The sequence below is a fragment of the Giraffa tippelskirchi genome, chromosome 9 (genome assembly GCF_054371585.1).
Source record: "Giraffa tippelskirchi isolate mGirTip1 chromosome 9, T2T-mGirTip1v1.2.pri, whole genome shotgun sequence".
NCBI lineage: Eukaryota > Metazoa > Chordata > Mammalia > Artiodactyla > Giraffidae > Giraffa > Giraffa tippelskirchi.
In genome coordinates, this window is record NC_137283.1 from 145,590,947 (window position 1) to 145,608,537 (window position 17,591).

General features: G+C 36.7%; 1 protein-coding gene and 1 non-coding gene across 7 annotated transcripts in view; one reads left to right on the plus strand and one right to left on the minus strand.

Moving 5' to 3' along the window:
* Window positions 1–17,591, plus strand: part of UTRN (utrophin) — a 538,953-nt gene that overhangs the window by 484,852 nt on the left and 36,510 nt on the right. For all 6 annotated transcript variants that reach the window (XM_081531053.1, XM_081531054.1, XM_081531057.1 and 3 more), the window contains 3 exons: window positions 876–1,033; window positions 3,246–3,412; window positions 4,324–4,435. In XM_081531053.1, coding sequence (XP_081387179.1) covers window positions 876–1,033; window positions 3,246–3,412; window positions 4,324–4,435 — 437 coding nt within the window. The remainder of the gene's footprint in view (window positions 1–875; window positions 1,034–3,245; window positions 3,413–4,323; window positions 4,436–17,591) is intronic.
* On the minus strand, window positions 9,215–9,321 carry LOC145522169 (U6 spliceosomal RNA). Its single transcript, XR_014065967.1, has one exon. It is a non-coding gene; the product is annotated as a U6 spliceosomal RNA (small nuclear RNA).

The following is a 17,591-nucleotide window of genomic DNA, read 5'->3' on the forward strand; positions in this document are numbered from 1 at the left end:
AATTTCTCACTATTCCAAAAGTAATTTATTTAAGTATGCTAACTTTGTTGCTGGAAATATGGTAACAATTTTAATCTTCAAAATATTACAAGCGATGATACAAAGATAAGCCAATACCGGGAAGAAAAAAGTTTTTATTTTACTGAATTAAAAAAATTTTTAAAACATTTTAAAAGGAATAGAAAAGCCTAAGAACTATGAAAGTATGTATTTTTCTTAAGTCCTTTACATTGGAATTATTGTAGTTTGTTAACATAAAGTGAAGTAAAACAAAATAATTTTTATCACTAATAAGAAATGAGAGTCTGACTGGGCCTAAAAAAAAAAACCACGCTAAAAAAAAGACAATTCCTTGTACTGTTTAATGTTTCTTTTGCAAAGTAGATGTGAGTCTAGAAAATTTAAAAGAAATTAAAATACATATGTTTAATAAATACTGAATTTAGAAGTGAACACAAAAAGTTGATGAACAAATCTTTTAAAATTTAAAGATTTGCTACTTCGGGTACATTCATTCCTTTGGCAAGTCATTGGTTTTAGCTCTCTCTTTTTCAATAAGAAGGGCAGCCTATTTGAGACCATTGAATGAATGCATGTGCATACATTGGCCATTTAAAAAGGAAATTTGTATTTATTGGTCTGTTCGTATATACTTATACACTACAGTAGATTGTTTTAGGAAACATGTGCTTAACCAGTTCCTGATTACAAACACACAGAATATCAAAGTTGTCAGAGTTCAGGAGACAAGTAATGTAATCCATGTCCCCATAAGTTTTTTTTTCAGTCTGCATCGTTCATCCCACACAACCCAAGGTATATTTTACTTAAAAGATCAGTATGGGAGGTTAACCTCTTGCCTCTCTTCCTTGTAGATCTCTTTAAGGAAGTGGCGGGGCCCACGGAAATGTGTGACCAGAGACAGCTCGGCCTGTTACTGCACGATGCGATCCAGATCCCTCGGCAGCTGGGGGAGGTAGCAGCTTTCGGGGGCAGTAATATTGAGCCCAGTGTTCGCAGCTGCTTCCAACAGGTAAACGTTTTTGAAGGATCATTGGTGTATAGAGTATGTGGGGAATGGTACTGAGGACGTTCTGAGAAATGGAGCAGGCGTCTTGGGCTGGAACCAGGTGGTGAAAGACGCTGGGTACCATCCCAGGAAGTGTACATTTTAGTCCTTAAAGCACATTTGATTCAAGAAACAGCAACCTATTCAACGAGACTCACAGTCCCTCAATGGATAAAACCTCAAATCTTGACCATGCGCCATTAGATTGCTATGATTAGGCCCTGCCTTTGCCCCAACCTCATCTTGTACCACTGGTCCCCTTGCTGTCTGTTGTCCAGTCATGGTGTTTTAGTTCCTTCATTCTGGTGCTAATCTCTTTGGACATGTGCCCTCTGTTCAGAAATCTTTACCCTCTACCCACAAACTCTTTTCTCATTGCTAATCTTTATTCATTCTTTAGATCTTCCCTTAAATCTCACATCCTCTGTAAAACCTCTAACTCCTTCAGATGAAGTTGTGTGTGCCTACTATATTCACCTGAATCTCCTCTGCCTTCTTAGCATGCTCATTAAAATTGATAATTACATACTGAATTATGTAATTATCTGTTTAGTGATTTAGTGGGTTATTCTTCTGTATAAACCTAAGAACCATGAGGGCTTCCCCGGTGAATCTACTTGCCAGTGCCAGAGACACAGGTTTGATCCCTGGATCAGGAAGATCCCCTGGAGAAGGAAATGGCAACTCATTTCAGGATTCTAGCCTAGAAAATCCATGAACAGATAAGCCTGGTGGGCTACAGTCCATGGGATCTCAAAGTGTCAGACACAACTTAGCAAATGAACAACAACAAACCTCCATGAAGAAGGGCTGTTTCTATCTTTTTACTATTGTATCACTATCTACAGTGTCTTGAACGTCACAGCTACTTAATAGTTGTTTATTAAATAATGAATAAAATTGCCCTGAGCTCCTTATAGGCAAGATTTTTAAAAAATATTAAGATGTTGTTGAAATTGTATTGTTTTCTTTGAGACATATGTACAAAAGGAGAATGAGGTACAAAATTTTATACTGATCTAAGTTACTGTTATTAAACAGGAAAAGCATGTTTGTTTCTTTTTGATGCTTACTGTATAGAAAAGCATTTTAAAAATGTTACTGCTGATGTTATGCATATGCATAAAGTACAAGCCTGTAGATATTTTGCCATGGCATATCCAGTGATTTATCATTGCTGAGGGAAAAATGCTCACACCATCCCTTTAAGGAGAATTGATGTTATGGGTTATTACATTTTATAATGGCCCCGTTTGTTGTTTTAGAGATAACAAAAAATACCAAATGAAAATTCTGAATATGATTCTCATATGTGCTGGTTCACAGAATGACCTTGACAACAGCAGGAGATGGATGTTGGTACAAATTAAATTTTGCACATGTGAAAATTACTTAGTCTGAGGATTTAAAAAGACACCAAGACATTTCATACAATTTATCACAATACATTTGGAAATCCTGCAAAATATATTCATGGTAATGTGTTCCTGGTGTGATGTTATACCAGGACTGAAAGAGAACAGAGAAATAACAGTTTTTTGGGTCATGGATTCATTTATATGAAGTAAAATTTATAAAAATAACCAAAAAAATATATACAAATGTATGATAGCAGTTTCTTCTACAGAAAAAGGAAAGTGAATGCTGCGGGGAGAGTGGCAAGTAAAAATTAGATCTTCAACTTCATCTGTAACATTTTGTTTCTGTCACATAAAAACAATCAAAGAATTATAAGAAAAACTGGAAAACTGTAGAAATAACAGCTTTTATTTAGCATTTACAATGGCTTTCAAGTTTGGGAACATATCAATGAGTCTTTACTTTCTCAATGTTTGCAGTCTTAGATGAATGAGTTTTATAGTTTTAAAGTATCTGTGTGAAGAGCACCTAGAATTGTATGAGTTTTGGTTTTTTTTTTTTTAATCTGAGTCTATTAAGATATTGAGGGTTTTTTTCTTCTTCATATATGACAATTTCTTCTTTTTCTCTTTTCCAATTCTAGAATTTTTCTCCTTGATGAACCTTAAATATTTTGTGATTTAAGTGACCTGGAAAGAGTTCTATAATTCTCCTTTTACTTCTATACAGATTTTCGGAAGAGTTTGAAGCAACAACAGTTGCTGCAGTTTAAATGGAGACATTTTCTTCACTTTTAACATACTTGTTTCTTGCCCAGAATAACAACAAGCCAGAGATAAGTGTGAAAGAGTTTATAGATTGGATGCGTCTGGAGCCACAGTCCATGGTTTGGCTGCCGGTTCTACATCGCGTGGCAGCAGCTGAGACTGCAAAACATCAGGCCAAATGCAACATCTGTAAAGAATGTCCAATTGTTGGATTCAGGTAGGGTGATCCACTACCAGTGGTGTCGGGAGGCTTTTTTTCTGTTCCATTTGTGTAGTTTCAGTGTTTGCCCATCATTCCTTCCCACTTGTTCCCATCTGGGGGGGTTGCCTCCTAAAGAAATAGTATGCTTGATATGTACCATCTAACTGAAAATAGCATTCCCTCGAATAGCCAGTACATGAAGCTTATTTTTTTATCATTCTTATTTATACTATTTGGCTCCAGGACCAGAGATCTTCAGAGTTTCTATTTACATAGGTCACAGAAGTGTTCATGCATAATATTTTGCATGAGTCTATGTATATATGACCCTAATGGAATTTGGTGATGTTCTAAGACCTCTGAGAGCAAACTTGATAAACAAGAAGTAGCATTTAAATACTAACTGAGAAGTAATCAGATTACTCCATGTTACTTCTGCCAAGTTTGACAAGATGGAGATTAACCCAACTTTCACACGAGGAGTCTTTGTCAGGGAATTTTGAGATTCATTTTTTATTGATGGTAAAGGTGATATTTTAAATTTTGATGTGTCAAGCTAATAAACATAACTCTTTTCTTTGTCGTTTTGCATTCACATTCAAACATTATAGAAAATCTTTTGACATGGATATTTGTCATCTCATTATGTTGAAACGAATGAAAACATGATTTAGAGACTTCAACTACAAAAATTTGCCTTTCCCCCCTCACTTAGGAGATGGTTTCCGTAATTTCTTTTGTGAAATTTAAGATTCTTTCTGTCCTAATTTGGAGCTAAGATACTACAAAAGCAAATTCTACATTTCTGGCCAATATAACTTTTATTTTCACTGTGATTCAAATGAATGAAATTCCTTACCACAAGTGAGTGTTTTAGACTATATAATAAGCTTACAGACCAAAGAATTTTCTTTTCTTCTCTCTAGGTATAGAAGCCTGAAGCATTTTAACTATGATGTTTGCCAGAGTTGCTTTTTTTCCGGTCGAACAGCGAAAGGTCACAAATTGCATTACCCAATGGTGGAATATTGTATACCTGTGAGTACTGAACCATTGTTTGCTTATTTTTTTTTTAACATACTGCTTTTTCATTAATTAGTGTCTAAAATTATTCAGTTTTAATATTGTCTGAAAAAAAGTCCTTTTTGAAATTGCTTAACCATATTTTTTTGTTGTTTTCTTTTAGGCAAATACATCTGTGTTGAAATTTTTAGAATAATTATACCTTTTTTTCAGAAAAATTAACTTATTAAATTGTATTTACATCTATGATTTGATTTTGAACTTAACATTCTTAGTAGCAAACTCTTTTAAGAGCTCACACTGACCTACATTGAAAACGATACTGTGATGTGAAGTTGTTTTTTTAGACATATTTAAAATAGTTTACATGATTAAACATTGTATTTACATTAACAAAATGTAGAAAACTGGAGAAAGTTAAAAAGTCATAAATCTAGCTGCTGATAAGCTACCTTGCAATATTCTTCTATATCCCTGATTTTAAGATTTCATTTATTTTCATATTTCTGTAATTTTGATACTGCTTTTTTCACTGAACATCTTATAAGTGTTCCCACATGTTGTCATGCAGTATAATTTTTCCTAGTTACAGAATGTGGGACTGAATTATTATAATTTATTTTACCATTCCGTTAGGTTTCAACATTTAGTTTGTTTTCAGTTTTCTGATATTATAAGCAACACACATAAATATCATTGTGAAAATAACTTTCCATATATTACATAAATTACATTTCTATAGAATAAAGCACTTAGAAGTAGATGACCTGAGTCAGTGGCCAAAATACTTCATGTCAAGTTATTTTCCAGAAGAGGTTTATACAACTTTACATTGGGCTTCCTTGGTGGCTCAGACGGTAAAGAATCTGCCTGCAGCGTGGGAGACCCATGTTCAATTCCTAGGTCGGGAAAATCTCCCGGAGAAGGGCATGGCAACCCACTCCAGTATTCTTGCCTGGAGAATCCCATGGTAGAGGAGCCTGGTCGGCTATAGTCCATGGGGTCACAAAGAATCAGACACAACTGAGCAACTAATACTTTCACCACTTTACAATATTATAACACTTTGTTAATGCTTCACTAGTATTGGATACTGATTCCTGTTGTTCCTTTGATCTAAAATATTTTTTTTTCTGATGTTATCTCCTTTTTCTGTCAATAAATATTTCTCAGCCCCTTTCCAAATAGTGAACCAAAATTCATTCGTAGAGCTGTACATTTTCTTTGGCTTAGGGAATTGAGTTACTTTTTGGGTCATAAATTGACAGAAAGGCAGCAATACTTATAAAATATACACACATAAATCTCACTCACATTCTTAGGTATCTTATGTCAAATAAATAGGTACCATATATGTGGAGAAAAAAAATCTCTAGAATGTTGCTGAATTATAATAGATGGAATGCAGTGCATAATAACTTTAGGAAAAACATGCCAAGAAAATTTGTGAAGCACCGTTTATTACTATGATTAGTATGCTCATTCACTCAACAAATAAATATTGAGGACTTGCCATGTGTCAGATGCTGTTTTTGGCTCTGATAATTCATCAGTGTACTACCAGGATAGACAAGATCACTGACTCTCCTACTCCTTTCCGTTCAGGAGGAGGAAATATGTGACAGAGAACAAGGAAACAAATAAATGAGATCATTACAGATTGTAGTAAATGCCTCAAAAGAAATAAATGCATAATGAGGTAGAAGATTAGAGGAGGCACTTTAGATAAAGAAATCACAGATGGTCTTTTGGAGAAATTAACATTTTAGTTGAGCTTGAAGGATGAGAAAGAATCGGATGTGTAAAGAACTGGTATCAAAGGGTATTTTGGAAAGAGGAACCAGAGGTGGGGAAGAGGTTGGCATGACTGGAGCACAGAAGAAAATGGAGTGTATTATTGCCCAAGGGGAGTGTGGTAGGTAGCACTGGCTATTTGAAGTGCCCAGAGCAAAGTAAACACGTGGGGCCCCTTGCTAAAAATTTGCTAAGACTTTCAAGATGGTAACAGCCAAGCATCAAGCCAAGCTCAGGGAGACTCTGACTGTGGACCCCTTTGTAGCTGCACAGGTCACACCACCGCAGAGCTGGCCCTGGGGTTGGGAAGGAGGTGAGAATGACTAGGAACAGAAAGAAACTCTGTGAGTTTCACAAAGAGTGAATCTCTCCCTTCACAAAAGAGAGAATGAGAAAGGTAAGAGATGAGATTAAAGAGAAATGCAGTTATCAGGCTGTGCAGACCCCTGCTGGTCACTACAAGGTATCTGGATTGGGGAGAAATGTATATTGAAGGACTTACCTGGTGGCTGAGCTGGTAAAGAATCCACCTACAATTCAGGAGACCCCAGTTCGATTCCTGGGTCAGGAAAACCTGCTGAAGAAGGGATAGGCTACCCAATCTAGTATTCTTGGGTTTCCTTTGTGGCTCAGATAGTAAAGAATCCGCCTGAAATGTGGGAGACCTGGGTTCGATCCCTGGGTTGAGAAGATCCCCTGGAGGAGGGCATGGCAACCCACTCCAGTATTCTTGCCTGGAGAATCCCATCGACAGAGGATCCTGGTGGGCTACAGTCCATCGAGTCACAAAAGAGACATGACTTAGAGACTAAACAACAACAATGAATTCAGTAAAGGTGTTTAAAATTACTATTTTTCTTGGCCTTCATAATGATTAATAATAATAATTCATAATGATTTTGAGAAACACCCACAATTTGAAATCTATGGCTCTTCTGCATCAATCTGTGGTCAGTGGGGTGAGCTTGAGAACCACAGATACACTGATGAATTTTATTCTCTGGCTATCATTTTAGGATAAAATCTAAATTACCCAAAGCTCTTCTTGTTACCTAGTCTTTGCAAAATCACTGTTATCATGCCTAAGTGTACAGCTTGCCCTGCATTGTATAGGATGGCTTCCTTTTTGAACATGTGTTCTGGGAGGGTTTTTTGGCCCTTTCTGAAGTTTGCATAGCAATATTAATCAGCAACCTACTCATCAGTCACCTCTTAGGGCAGATTATTTTCTGCATTTGACTCCACAACTTTTGATAAAATGACTACAAATATATAAATAGAATCTTTGAAAGACATACTATTAAATTCAAATAGTAATGAATTACTTGATTTAACTGCTTTCCAAAATTTCTTTTTCTTTCAGTGAGCTTTATTCATTTATGGTATGTTCAGCTTTTATCCAGTGTTCCGTCAACTCATCTGATGTCTGCCTTATAAAATGAACTCAAATGTGAATTTTTCAATACAGTCATAGTAAGCACTACTTAAATGTTAAATGGATTAGACCTTTCTGTATAAATCCTGATGTTGGCATTTCTTATAGTGCATATCCGCTTATGGTTAGGAAAATGCCCTAGTCATATTACTGACTTGATTTCTTTCCCATTCAAGTTTGTTTTTCAGCTGAATCTGAATGTTTCTGTTGGTAAAAGCTTTCCAAAGCTTATAAGCCTTATTTTAAACCCTCAAAGCTCAAAAAATATTTTTTTCAAATGTATCTTGAAAAAACACTGTATTATCTATGACAGTGTTTGCCTTTAGACGTAGAATGACTAATAGTGTATGAATTAACTATCCTAATTTATGAAGATATTTTGTGAAATTGATAGTAAAGCATTTATCTACAGAAATGAAATAGAATTTTTCTTTTGCTAGGAAATGACTTTTTAAAACTCTTATTTCCTCTCCACCATTCTATAATCCAGATTTGTACATTTAAAGTTCTTTCATGAGGCCCAAAAAGAGTTCATCTAAAACAGACAGCATGACATAGACTATATTTAATGCTTGTTACCATTATCTCTCCATTCATTTGAAAATCCCACTTTTTCACAAAAACAGCATGACTCTTATTTTGTATGTGAAATCTTCCCTAATTTTTTTACCTTCTGCTCAACAAAACAGGTAATTCTGTGGTTTTGACCACTAGCCCCTGCTTTACCATTTAGTATTTGATTCTGTGTTATCTTGCATTGTTTTCTCTGTTGGTGTTTTTGCCTCTTCAACTATCTTTTTCACTCCTTGGGACAAGGATGACTCATACTTTTCCTAATATGCATAGTTAATTCTGGTACACAAAAGCTGAATGTGCTCATATCTGATATTATAAATATTATTTATAGAGTATTAAAGCTGGAAAGAGTCTAAGAAAATACCTAACTCATCCTCATTTTTTAAAAAAGACTAAGTCTTAGAGAAAGTAAGTGATTTGTTCAAATTCAGTGGCATGAATTTAGTGATTTATCTACATTGGGAAATATATATACAGTTTAGCTCATTAACAAATCGTGTTTTCTCTGTGCTTGCTGGAATATTACATTTGTTGAGTATACGAGACATTTTGCTTGTTACTAGAGATACAGAAAAAATATAACAAAAGAGAGAAAAAAGGCTTATGTAGATAAATTCAACAGGACTATATATAATATTTTTTTATATAAATTTATTTATTTTAGTTGGGGGCTAATTACTTTACAATATTGTAATAGTTTTTGCCATACATTGACATGAATCAGCCATGGGTTTACGTGTGTTCCCCTTCCTGGACCCCCCACCCACCTCCCTCCCCATCCCATCCCTCTGGGTCATCCCATTGCCCCGGCCCTGAGCCCTTGTCTCATGCATCGAACATGGAATGGTGTTCTGTTTCACATATGATAATATACATGTTTCAATGCTATTCTCCCAGAACGTCCCACCCTCACCTTCTCCCTCAGAGTCCATAAAATTGTTCTATGCATCTGTGTCTCTTATTCTGTCTCGCATATAGGGTTATCGTTAAAAAATATGGAACGCTTCACGAATTTGCGTGTCATCCTTGCGCAGGGGCCGTGCTAATCTTCTCTGTATCGTTCCAATTTTAGTATATGTGCTGCCGAAGCGAGCACTATATATAATATTTTTTTAAGAAAGACTAAGCTTATGGACTAAGATAATACTCACATATTTTTCTTGTTACCCATTTACTGTATGTTTGAATTCTGGATTAACATTTATTTTAAAAATAGTTACATCTTATATGCAAGATGCTCAAATTTTAAGTTTCTTGTTTATTGGAATGAGTTAATGATCATTTAATTTCATAGTGAAAATCACCATAGTTTGATTTTTTTTAAAGTCTATGTTCTCTGTTGTAAGTAACCAAATTTAATTCCAATTAGAAACATTTTTATCTTAGGACATACAGTAGATAGTTCTTTAAATTAGAGAGGGGGATGATGTATTTCATGTATGATTTATAAGAGTTCATGCAATAACTGACAGTGAGAGAAGATGGATAGGGTTAAATATGAATGAGAAAGCAAATCATTTGGAAACGCTACTGGAGGCAAGCATGAGTCACCAAGAGATGAGTAAATTGCTCCATTGCTACAGAGTGCAGCTGAGGTTGGTTGGCAAGGATTTGCAGTCCGTGATTCCATCATTGCTTAGTGAGTTTGGAATTAAAAGATGGTAGGTAGAATTGAAGGCCAAGGCAGTGCATGATTCAAAGGTGTTAATGATACTAGAATTGATTTGGGCTAACTTCATGCTGAAAACACCAGAGGAGTTTGGAGGCTCTAGATCAAGATAATGAGGGCAAGAAGTAGGAACAAGAGTCAGAGGGTTTGAGTTCCTGAAAGGTTTTTTAGAATTAAAAATTCAGGTTTGAAAGATGTTTTGAGTTAGGATGAAGCCCGAGGTGGGGCCAGCCCCTAGTGTGATAGAAGTGGAATATAGAAGGTTTTAGAGATGAGATGGCATTTAGAAGATCATAAGTATGTCTCTAGAAAGAAGTGACCAATGATAGCTGCATCTGGCCAAGAGCAGTCAAGGGGAGCAGACAGGAATATTGGTCATAGATACTAAGGCTGAGGCTAAAGGGGAAATGGCACAGACCTCCTTTATTCTTGTTCTTTGATTGTATAGTCCATGATGGAAAGGATTGTAGGGGAGCTGTTATTGTCATGGGAACATCAGTATTCACTGAAAGAGAAAGGTTGAAATTGCAGTTATGAACAAGATGTAAGAATGTGTTCGTAAGTAAAACACAGAATCCACACTAACGGCTAAAAGGGAAAAAAAAATAAAAGATAAATAGAGGCTGTGTGCATCTGTGGACAGTGGCCTGATCCACATTGGGAAAGTGGGGAACGTGAGTAGAGTGCTTACTCATTGGTAAATACCGACATCAGGAACTGAAGCAGTAGCCCAGATAGGAAGATGTTTTGAGAGTCATGTTAGCTCAGGGAGAAGGGATGAGATATTTGTAAAATTTTATCTCTAGCAAAGTCAGCAACATCAGCTACTTATAGCATTCAAATTGTTGGCAAATTCTCACTTACATGCTGGGTTTGGACAGGACTAGTTTGTTCTGATAGTCTTGTTGAGCTCCTGGTAAGAAGAGAGAAGGATAGGTAACAGTCTATTAAAAGTTAGCAACACTTAGAACAGACTTGTATTGCATTTTTTAAAAAGTGTATATTACTTTTAAAGCAATAGGTTCAAGAATGTTCTTCTCACTATTGGTTAACATATGGGTAAAAGTTAAATTTCATACTTGCAGTGTTTTTAGAGGTATAGAAAAATCAGTTCCTTACTGAAAAAAATAGAAAAAGTTTTCTTTTTAAAGCTAAAAGTGAAATCACTCTTTTCTTTACAAACAATATGTCACTGGCAAGAAACAAACAAAAAGAACAAAGGAAAAAACTAGAGATAGTTGTTTTGTCAACCCCTCCCTACTCCTGCCAACATCAATGTATACGTAGGACTATAAACATCAAATATAGAAAATGCAGATTCATTCTTTGGAAAGCTCTCCACTGAGTTAGTGTAGTTTGTTTCTGGCAGTCTTACTTCTTTGGATGAGACTTGGGATGTTGCCAATATGCTAAAAACACAGCATCATTGCTATTTCTCTGACCTCAGCATCCTAAGTGGTTTTTCAGTTCTTGCCCAGTCTACATTGTTTTCCCAGTAAGCTGAGTGCATTTAGATTGTGTTGTTCACTTTTAAGGTGACATTTGAACAAAATCTATTGTACTTTGGATGACTCGTTTATCCTACTTATTCTTGACCTCTTGATGATTTTTTTAATGCTAATATTTTAGTTTCATATTTTTCCATTAGAACTGAGCATGCTCTGAAGCTTATCTTACTAATTTCATCCTACCTATAGAATTCAGTGTATCTGAATTTCAACTTGTTGAAGTCATTGAAACTTAAAGCAAACTGAGAGGTTGTTTTTCATTTTTTAAAAAACTATTGAAATGTCTTTAAGATTAGCCCTATGATAATGCAATGTACTTTTTACACTTTGCATCTGTCATTTGAGACTATTGACTATATATTTAAGAAGTAAATCTTGCTAATGAGAATCTTGTTCAACAATGGTTTTTGTACTTGTGCATGACCCAAATAATATTATTTAATTATTCTATTCATGTGCCAAAGATCATATTGTTTCTTGTCTAACCTTGATTTTCCTCCTTGTTCTAGCCTGTTTTCCTCTGCCTATAACTTATGCATATATATGTAGTTAAGTTAAAAATATGATATTGGGAGTATTTGGTAAAGAATTAGATAATACTGCTATCCCAAGGTATGAATTGACCAAAGAAATTTTTAGAAGATTTAAAATGAATATAGTTTTGTTTTTTGAAATAGAATTCAAGAGTTAAAAATCATCTCATACCAGCATACACTGGAGTTTTGGGGGTTTAGGTAGAAAGTTTGGAGAAGGAAATGGCAACCCACTCCAGTACTCTTGCCTGGAAAATCCCATGGACAGAGGAGCCTGGTAGGCTATAATCCGTGGGGTCGCTAAGAGTCGGACACGCTAAGAGTCGGACACAACTGAGCGACTTCACTTTCACTTTTCACTTGCATGTGTTGGAGAAGGAAATGGCAACCCACTCTAGTGTTCTTGCCTGTAGAATCCCAGGGATGGAGGAGACTGGTGGGCTGCTGTCTATGGGGTTGTACAGAGTCGAACACGACTGAAGCGACTTAGCAGCAGCAGCAGCAGCAGGTAGAAAGTTACTGCAGGCTACCTTTTATAATTCAGTAACACATTTTAAATAAATGATTTGTACTAGTTGGTAGGGACCAAGTCAAGAACTAATTACTTGTTATTATCCAAATAAGTTTTCATTATTATCTCACTGCTACTTAATAGCAGCATAGTAGTGAAAGAAAATATAAGTACCCACTTGTCTGTGTAGGTTCAATTTTAAAATGTTTTTCACAGTGACTCACCTTCGTTAGATTTCCAAAAATGACAGTTTGAATGACAGTCCTTGTTTGAATATGTGAGTTCTTACATAATTGTTACAAATCAATCCAGAAGAATTTGGGGGAGATGATGGTAGCAATGGCTTCAGAGTTTTTCAGTCTATTTGCCTTTGCCATTTTCTTCCCATTAGTAAAGTAGTTACATAAAAAGAAACACAGCAGATAGACAGCAATACCAAACCTCTGGGTAATATTTACAACAAAACTAAGTGGTGAGATATCCCCAAAATAAGCCACACTAGTCACAAAACTTGCAAGATATTGTTGGGGAGGAAAAAAAAATTTGCCTCTTCCTTTTCTAGATTCCTCTGGCTGGTCTAATAATTAAATTGACGTGAGATAGATTAACAGGAGAAAATCTAACGTTAAGTTTGTGCACATGAGAGACTCAAAGAAGTGACCAAAGCAGGTAGCTTCTGTACCTTTAAGACAAACACACACCAGCAAAATAACTTTGTGAAGAACTGATAATGCAAAGAAATTTAGGCTTGGGTACCAATTAGTGAAGCATCTAAGCAGGTGGTTTACACAGCTTTCTCGGCCTTGAAGTCCCTCTTTCCATTGATAAGGATGTCTCTGTCCCTCCTGGTGCAGGGAGACTACCTTTTACATGGGAGGTGATTTCCTACTTTCAGTGGGACAAAGAGGAGAGTCAGAGTGTTCTTCTAGCACTGGCTGTTTTCAAGTAACTTAACATGATCGGTATGCTCCTTTGTCATATTTGGGGTGATAGAACTCAGGAAAAAATTAGAAATAAAAGAAAAATAATTTTGAAAGTTAAAACTAATTAATTTTAGTCTTAATAAACAGAGCACATAAATACCATTAAAAAAAAGGTGAATAAGAGGCAAACTTTAAAGCTCAAAGAAAAGTTAATAGAGACACAGAGGTAAGGAACAAATGTAAGGATACCAAGGGGAAAGCAGTGAGGGGGTGGAGGGGGTTGAATTGGGAGATTGGGATTGACACATATACACTGTTGCTACTGTGTATAAAACATAACTAATGAGAACATACTGTATAGCAAAAAAAAAAAAAAAAAAACCTCAAAGAGAAGTGAAGAAAGCAACATAAAGGATCAAGAGAAAATGACAAATATTGAAGATCATCAAAAAAGAAAAAATGGAAAATATGGACAATATGAGTCTATGAAGAAGAAACCCAAGGTAAAGTAGAACAAGCACTATTAATAAAAATGCCAGAAAATAAGCAAAACTAATCAATACTACTTCCAAAATTATTTTTTAGAGAAAAATCTTTCCACTCTCCAAAAAAAAAGTGAATCTCTATACTGAAAGAGTATATTATGCCTGAGAACTCTAACACTATGGAATATCCCGGTAAAATTACTGGACTTTGAAGTAAAATGAAGTCTTTTGGTCATTTAAACAAAAGGAAGAACTGACTTAGAAAAGGAAGAAAATTAAATAACCATCAAACTTTTCAATACCAGTGCTTTATGCAAATGAAAATGGAGGAACATACTTAAGAAACTCAAGGGAAAAATATATGAGCCAAGGATTTTATATCTAGAAAAACCAACTTTTAGTAACTAGCAAAGAACACAGGAAATCTGTCATCAACATGTAAGAACTCAGGTAATACTGGTCCTATGAACACTTGGGGAGTTTATTAGAGACCAGACTTCAGATAACCAAAGTAACTAGAGAAATAACCTCGTAGGGACTGATGGATTAACAACATTAAATATGTTGTTACAGATGGTAAAGAGTCTGCCTGCAAAGCATGAGACCTGGGTTTGATCCCTGGGTCAGGAAGATCCCCTGGAGAAGGGAATGGTTACCCACTCCAGTATTCCTGCCTGGAGAATTCCATGGACTGAAGAGCCTGACAGGCTACAGTCCATGGGGTCATAAAGAACTGGACACAATTGAGCGACTAACACATACACAGCTTAGTAGAATTTAAACAGGACAACCAGGAAGAGGCCCCTACGGGCCACAGATGGGACAGTTTAAGCTTCAATAATGATAATGTAGTTAACCCTTGAACAGCTCAGGGGTTAGGAGTGCCAACCCTCCGAACAGTGGAAAATCCATTACAACGGGTCCTCCCTATTCATGGTTTGTGTAATGCTATCGTGCATATTCGGAGAAGGCAATGGCACCCCACTCCAGTACTCTTGCCTGGAAAATCCCATGGATGGAGGAGCCTGGTAGGCTGCAGTCCATGGGGTCGCTAAGAGTCGGACACGACTGAGCAACTTTACTTTCACTTTTCACTTTCATGCACTGGAGAAGGAAATGGCAACCCACTCCAGTATTCTTGCCTGGAGAATCCCAGGGACGGCGGAGCCTGGTGGGCTGCTGTCTATGGGGTCGCGCAGAGTCGGACACGACTGAAGCGACTTAGCAGCAGCATCGTGCATATTCAGTGAAAAAAATTGTATTTGAGTGGACCCATGTAGTTCAAATCCATGTTGTGTCGGAAGTTAGAGACTGGAGATTTATTTGGATAGAACTGTTGTGCCATAAGTCCTTCTCCTGAAGCACCCCAGCAACCCTACTCCCACCGAGAGGAGTTAAGTTTCAGACTTCACCTCTGGAGAAGGAAATGGCAACCCACTCCAGTATTCTTGCCTAGAGAATCCTGTGGACAGAGGAGCCTCGTGGGCTGCTGTCCATAGGGTCGCATAGAGTCGGACACGACTGAAGCGACTTAGCATGCATGCATGCGTTGGAGAAGGAAATGGCAACCCACTCCAGTATTCTTGCCTGGAGAATCCCAGGGATGGAGGAGCCTGGTGGGCTGCTGTTTATGGGGTCGCACAGAGTCAGACACGACTGAAGCGACTTAGCAGCAGTAGCAGCAGCAGCAAGGGTCAACTGTAATTGACCCTTTCATCAGTAGATGAAAACTCATAAATATATTAATCTATGAATTCATAATGATATTTTAAAACAATTTAAAAAATGGTCATCTTTGAAAGAGGATACAAAACCAGTCCATTACAGAGCAAAGTGGTCAATAAAAGGGAAAAATCAAACATGTAATCTTGCCTTTCTTGAACTGTACTACTGAGTAAACAGATGGGGAGGATATCTTTAATTTTTTAAACTAAAAATGAATGATAGAATATCACCATTTAAAAGTCCTCATTGGATGGATATAGGCATTTAGCATGAAAGGTGCTAGGAGTACATAATAGAGACGACCAGACATCACATGTCTCCTACAATCCTATGAAATACCACCAATAATCTTGCCAGAAGTGCAAACCCGAGTCTCATGTATTCTCTGGATCCAGCCACCAATTTGTAGGATACCCAAAGAAACATGCTAAACTGCATGTTTATGCAACCAGCAAAATCTAGACAATAGAAAAAGCTACCAGTTGAATTGCCTCAGTTCCCAACAGGTAAGTTGTAAGAAAATGGCCAGTATGAAGAAGAAATCTGGTAGATTAAAAGTGACTTTAAATATATCATATTTTTTAAAATGAGCTAAACTAAACTATAGTATCTAAGGACAGACATTGAAGTGATAAAACTACTTTTAAAACACAAGGAAATTATTGTTGTAAAAATGAGGATGATGGTTTTATGAAGGTGGGGAGAGGTTGTAACTGGAACAATGTCCAACGAAGTTCAATTTCCTGACTTGATGGTATTTACCATATAATTTATTTTATTAAACCGTATGTCTGTTGTATATAGAACAACTCTCCATACTAGCAGGGAGACGGAGTTGAGTTTGATGATATTGATTATGCTAGGTGGGTGGTCCTCTGTTTGACCTTTTTACCAAACTGTTGCTCAAGCACCTTCAAACAGAGAAATATTAGGTACTATCATTAGATAGCAAATTAGACCACATATGTACACATGTATTTTAACCCTTTTTGGTGAGAAAATAGGCATAATTCATTTTCTTGGTTCTATCTCAACGAAGGAATCACATTCGTGTGGGATGAGTTACTTTTCACTTTTTCTTTTAATATTGCATAAAGTTTATGGTGATAGCAAATTTAGTGCCCTTAGATTATGAGGGCACTTTCTCCTCATTAGCATTCTCTATATGAGAATGCACTCATTTTTTTCTAAAAATAAAATTTGAGCATTATCAGAAAGTGAAAGTGAAAGTCGCTCAGTCGTGTCTGACTCTTTGCGACCCCATGGACTAGAGTCCATGAAATTCTCCAGGTCAGAATACTGGAGTGGGTAGCCGTTCCCTTCTTCAGGGTATCTTCCCAACCCAGGGATCGAACCCAGGTTTTCCACATTGCATGCAGATTCTTTACCAGCTGAGCCACAAGGGAAGTCCTATCAGAAACCCCTGCTATAAATTTTTGGGAGGCAGGTAGTTGTTTTTTGGTGGGAGAGAGAAGGGTTTTATTGGTTGGCTGGTTTTGCTTTCTTCTTCCATATCGTGAATGTCTTTACTTACAGAATATGTGATGTGGAATGGGACTTGTACTTTTAAATGATATGTCATTTTTTTCCCAAGCAAGAGTTCACATTGAAACCCAAATAGAGATAAGCTAGAAGAACATTATGCTTAGTGAAAGAAGCCAGTCACAGAAAACCATATAATATATGATTCCATTTATAAGAAATGTCCAGAATAGACACGTCCATAGAAACAGAAAGTAGATTAGTGGTTGCCAGGGGCTGAGGGGAGGAGATGGGGGTGGTAGTGGGGGCGGGAATGATTGCTAATGGGTACAGGCTTTCTTTCTTTTTGAAGTGATGATGCTATTCTAGAATTAGATAGTGATGATGGTTGCACACCACCATGAATATACCTAAGGGCCCTGTATTGTAGGCTGTCCTGGAGGAGGCAGACTGGGAAAGTGGCCTGGTACCCTGCCCACCTGGCCTTTCTCCCACCTGCCCACTCAGGGTTGCCTGAGTTAGAGACCTGG